Source organism: Oreochromis niloticus, linkage group LG20, assembly GCF_001858045.2.
Source record: "Oreochromis niloticus isolate F11D_XX linkage group LG20, O_niloticus_UMD_NMBU, whole genome shotgun sequence".
Lineage (NCBI taxonomy): Eukaryota > Metazoa > Chordata > Actinopteri > Cichliformes > Cichlidae > Oreochromis > Oreochromis niloticus.
Window position 1 is genome coordinate 19,262,283 of NC_031984.2, and position 5,580 is coordinate 19,267,862.

General features: G+C 41.2%; 1 protein-coding gene across 1 annotated transcript; it reads right to left on the bottom strand.

The window, feature by feature from the left end:
• Window positions 1-1,258: 1,258 nt before the first annotated feature.
• On the bottom strand, window positions 1,259-5,226 carry hoxc12a (homeobox C12a). The gene is made up of 2 exons (XM_003448181.5): window positions 4,591-5,226; window positions 1,259-3,493 (listed from the first exon to the last, which is right to left on the bottom strand). Exons 1-2 carry the CDS (start codon window positions 5,177-5,179, stop codon window positions 3,255-3,257), a joined length of 828 nt encoding a protein of 275 aa, XP_003448229.1. The 5' UTR covers window positions 5,180-5,226; the 3' UTR covers window positions 1,259-3,254.
• Between the last annotated feature and the right edge of the window lie 354 nt (window positions 5,227-5,580).

Genomic DNA, 5,580 nt, shown 5'->3' on the forward strand with positions numbered 1-5,580 from the left:
ACTAAGGAAGGTGGTTGTCGGTATTAAGGTCAACAGGCACACATATCAGCTTCTGTTACTTGCATAAGCAGCAATATAATATAGCTCCAGTAACACTGCTGCAAGACTTTTATCAACTAAAATTAACCTTTACAAATTTCCAAAGCTCGCTGATATATCTTAAATCATAAATATTCGAGGCAATAGTTAATCGAACACCAAGGGGATTGTGCTAAGTAATGAGCTCACGCCATCTTACATTTGTACATGTATGCGTGATCACGCACAGACCAAGTCAGGAATGTCATTCAGTCAGGCGGCTGCAAGGAGCAGGCGTTCACAGTTCACTGAAATGGCAACATCTGATTCCAAATGCAGACAGCACAGCAGTTTCCAGTGAACATAGCCTACTTCACCAAACTCAGACTGAAAACTGTTGAAGACAAACGTACAGTTGCATGTTTAGATAGCTGACAGGACAACGCTGCACTGCCCCGCATTGTTTTACACTCATTTGCCAGTAGGGAGAGCCTTGTGGATTTTAGAAACGGTTCATTGTAAAGGTTTGTGTGTGCGTATTGTGCATGCCATTTAAGAGAAGAATGTTTATTTGGTCTGTGTGCACGTTATAATTACTTTGATATATAATTATCACACTTATAAATCCGCACTGCAAGCCAGAAGATGGGATACACAAGGAAAAGGCAGTCCAAAGGGCTTGACTATATGGAGCACTGGGGTGTAACCCCATTACTGCTTTACAGAGCTATTGCGTGTTTAGCTGCGCCGTTATAGGCTTGTAGCATACAAGTGACATTGATTAGGTCGAACTTCAAGAGAAACCACAAGGACGGGATTTCTACTTTAAACCAGTCTAGGTGTTTTGTAGTTGTTATTGTTGTGTCCCAGGCTTTATAAACATAATATTCAGTGTTAGTTTAAAATATGCACCTGGATCCAATTCTGCATTTTAACCTATCCGCCTATAACCTACCTTTGCATCTGTTGCGCCAACAATAAAAACAAAAACAAAAGCTCACCCTGTGTGGGCTCTATTTTCTTACGTTTCACAGCATGTGCAATTAATGTGCCAACAAAACACTCTTTCAAATGCTTTCAAATGTCCTATTAATGTTCAGATCTTTATTTCACTGTGGTGGACGCGTGTAGCTTTTAAACCGTGTTACAGGTCACGTCCAATAAAATAATCCCCACAGTTATCATTGGTGTTGAAGCAGAACATTCAGATAAGCAACATAATAACAGGCTAATACCAGTGACCTTTTCAATACTCTGTTTTATTGAAGACCTTACGCATATACATTCATATCATTATTACTTTTACAAGACAACGTAGCAATCCTTACAAGCGCAAAGAAAGGAATGCAATCGGAGTGACATAAAATAACGATAATAAACAACTATTACATTGAAACGTCGTTTCTTTAAATGCCATGAATGGTAAAAAATAAAAAATTAAATTTAAAAAAAAAATTAAATTTAAAAATTGTAAAAAATTAAACAATTCTACATACCGTTTCTTACCATTCTTGACACTATACACTTTTGGCCTACATTTCCAGCCCTTACAACCACAAATAGGCTATAGCCTATGGAATGCGATATTGTTACAAGACGGTCAATAACATAAAGCACTAGCCTATTATATAGCGATAAGGCCTCCTCAAATAGGATGCAAATACTAACATATGTCATTTCATTGTACAAAGTTATACACGAGTACAGGGTAAAGAAAGGGACAACACTGAGCACATTGCAAAAAGCAAGTACATTAATAGGTCTAATAGACCGTCCTCCCTCCCTAATAATAATAATAAGAATAAGAATAAGAATACATTCTTTGAAGACGTTGGAGTCCAAAAAGTTTTAGTTTGTTGGCTTTTGTTTGGAAGAAAAAATATAAAAGTCACCTACAGAAAAAGTGTCCTGCAGAACATGACTTATGATTATTTCACATCAATAACATGCTGAGAACATTTCACTGCTATAGCTTACTCATTGTACATGACGGATAATGCACTGCATTCACTCTGAATTAAGGGAGCACACACATAAGCCTATGATTACATTTTTTTTAATTGTACATATTGATTTAAAAAAATCATAAGCACCGAGTTTCTGAAATGCGCTTTCCCCCCAAAACAACTTATTCTCCCGCTGTTGCAACTTTAGGCGGGTCCCTCCCTGTAAGCGAGTTGGCCTAGAACACAGTTATGTAGTACTGTTGAATCTTTCCATTACAGGTCCTCCTAGTTCATTGTAAAATACACTTTTTTCACTGGTACAGTCTGGACTTAAACTTTTTATAGCAGCTCAAACCCGTTCTCTAACGGTGACCTCACTAAACGAAAGAAACGCAACCCATGCGGGATTCAGTGGTTGTTGTTAAGACAAGTTTAAAGGCAATAAAAGTAGGGGGGGAAGAGGAAAATACCTTCAGAAATCTATTTGCACATGAACAAAGTAATGGCAATCAATTTTCAATGCGCAGTCATAAAAACATTGATATGAATCACACTGCGGTTTTAGTTCTCTCCTTCTCCTCACACAGACTCCCAGACTTCCAGATCTGCTGCCCGTGACCGTGAACGTGCCCATAAACGTGGCGAAAACTATGGAGACAAGATAAAGGCGTTGTTCCTCTTACCCAGCAAAATATGGCATGTGGAGGTAAAGGCGACCGAAACCGAGATTCTTCTTTATCACTTCATAACTTCAGACATTTCTTTTTGCACTGATTCGCCCCAGTCAGGCTTCTCTGTCTGACTTCAGTGTTATTTTTAGGCCTATTTCGAGGATTCGCCGACTCTCCCGCCTTATTTTCTCTGACTAAAACGGTAACAATCCTGATGTCGTCATCATATGTCAACCGAAAAAGATGTTACACTGAAGACACATTTGCGCCGTACACTAATGACAGATCGGGATAAAGTAAAACACAAACACACGCACACAAACACATTCTCACAGCTTTTTCTGTGCGATTATGCAAAAACATGAAGACTCACTGACGTGTATAGCTTTGGATGCCAGACAGCGGTTTGTTTATGGTTTTTGCAACCCGCACCTTTGATATAAAAATATTAAAAATAAAGTAGGGTAATAATTGCTTGCAATGTAAAAGATGGATAGATGGTTGCATGCACTGAAAGAAGACCTAAGGGAGCGTAGAAGGCTTGGCTTTTTCTTTTCTTTCTTTTTTTTCTTTTTTCTTTTTCTTTTTACTGCCTATCGATTCACCTTCTGCCGCATCTCTAAAAGTAGGCCAAAGCTTGCTCCCTCAGCATGAGTCTCTTCTTCTTCATCCTGCGGTTCTGGAACCAGATCTTGACTTGTTGGTCGCTGAGATTCAGACGATCGGAGAGTTCCCTCCGCCGCTGCCTGGTGATGAATTCATTCAGCATAAATTCACCTTCTAGCTCAGCCAGCTGAAGTTTGGAATAAGGTTTGCGCTTCTTTCTGGTCCGAGTGTGCATCGGGTACCACGGGGCACCTGGAGGAGAGGGGAGAGGAGGGGGGCACACAGTGGATTAGTCACCACGGTTGCAAAATCACGGTCACCTCCAAGGTTATGGGGATCCTACCTACTGGGGCATCAGCTGTCTACGTCAAGTTGCCTCCCTAGTTAAGTCAATATGCAATGCGCCATGTTAGAGCAAATCTGTTAAACAACACTGCGATAAGGCGCTTTTGTAAATATGTATATATGTAAATAAATGTATTATTTTGGTTTAGCTCGAGTAAGCTGATGTGATTTTCAAAACATCCCTGGTGTAGGGTTTGTGCTTTATCTTAAAGCAAGAAAACTGATGCCCCTGGAAGCTGTCATTCCCTGCACATGTACCATGAATTTGTTTTGGTCTCTGACTCAAATCCCAATATTTGTAAATCAGGATTTGTCCAGTTTCGTTTCATTTTTGTTCCCCACGTTAAAAAAAAGATAAAAAATCAGCCTCCTTTATGGAGCCCACCAATATACCGCGGTTTGTGTCACAGGAAGTTTTATTGTTGCAGTTAAAGCAGCATTAACGTGATAATTGAGCCGTGCTTGCAAATACCCGTACTTATTTGCGAGTTTCAGAGCATATTAAATAACTCCTGAGTCTACAGCGACAGATATTAATTCTGTTTACGAGTCATTAAAAAGAAAACTGTCTCTATTTGATGCAGTCAACCAAAGCGACTCACTTCTTTAAATCACTGCACTGATCTGTGTGCAGAGTGCGAAAAAATAGACCAAAGTCAACCGTGTATATGTCTAAGTAATAGAACCTCGCCTAAGCTATAAAAAAATAGAAGACGGAACTAAATTGTTTACTCAAACGCTGCTGGTGATATGGATTGCTGGGGGTTATCTCTAACTGTACACACACACATGGCGCATGGAGTATTTTAGGGCAACCCCTAGTGGCGTTTGCACACCACGCAAGTACCCTGCAGGCTAACCTAAGCTGCATGTTGTGCATCAAGATAACGAGCTCTAATGACGGTTTAATACCGCAAATGTACGCTGTGCGCAGCCTGTTCTTTCTTATAAATAATGTGAAGGTGCGATTGTGAGAACTGTGGTTAAAAACAAAATACGCTCACCTCCGCCTGCGGCTATGTTGCTGGAATGGCTTCCCGGTGACACCAGGGTCTGTGTGTCGCTGGATGAAGGCTTGCTGCCCTCGTTGAGCAGAGAGGAGCTGGAATCGGACTCCATTGACTGACAGGATGGCGGGTCTTGCGTTAGCTGCTCGGTCCCATAATCGTATTTGGAAAAGGCAGCGGTGCTGCCAATTCCACTGTGCATCCCGTGGTCAGATGTTAGGGATGATGTGTCTCTCGCCCTATCCTCTCGTTTGAGACTGCTGCCACCTGAACAGGTCTCCCTATTTCCGTTGCCATTGTTGTAATAGCATTTGCCTTCCTCTGGTCTGGTAATTTCACACGACCGATTGAAGGAAGGGTTAATAGACACGGGGCTGCTAAAGTAGGATTGAGAGTATCCATTGCACGGCTCCGAAGGATTCCACGGGAGGGAGCAAACGTTGTCCCTTCTCGGGTACGAGAGAGACGGTAGCCCCGCCAGTTGTCCCCCTGAGGCTCTAAAATTCGGAAAGTAAAATGTGTCTCCAGTGTGGATGTTTACCAAAGGTCCCACAAACCCTGGATTAAGGAGATTATGCTCGCCCATTTCCGCGGGCCCGACCAACAGCTTCTAGTTTATTGCAATCTGACATTTAACATAGTTAAACCTGGAGGAGCGCCTGATTGGTCATTCTCAGACCACGTGTCCAGGCTAAGTTCTGCTACACATGGTACCACCCACTTGGTCCATCTCAGACAAAACAAAACATTAACTTCTGTATTACTGAGGTTTATATGCTTTTTAAAAATACTATAAACCTTTTATTAAAAATGTAGAATCTTGTTTTTGCTCACTCGAGCAACGCCGAGTCCAAAAGGAGCTCAGGCTGCTTCTCCTTTTACACTCGTGGAACTGTCCATGGCCTCGTTTAATATCTTTATAAGCTGGCAAAAGTTTTTTAAATGCTATTTCTTATGAAAACTATTTTTTCTTGAAGGAGAGGGTGC

What these genes read in the sequence shown, in the direction of transcription:
- hoxc12a (XM_003448181.5), bottom strand. Translation starts at nt 5,179, where the DNA reads ATGGGCGAGCATAATCTCCTTAATCCAGGGTTTGTGGGACCTTTGGTA. An exon ending in CAACATAGCCGCAGGCGGAG is followed by an intron (nt 3,494 to 4,590) that starts GTGAGCGTATTT and finishes CCTCTCCTCCAG; the next exon opens with GTGCCCCGTGGTACCCGATG.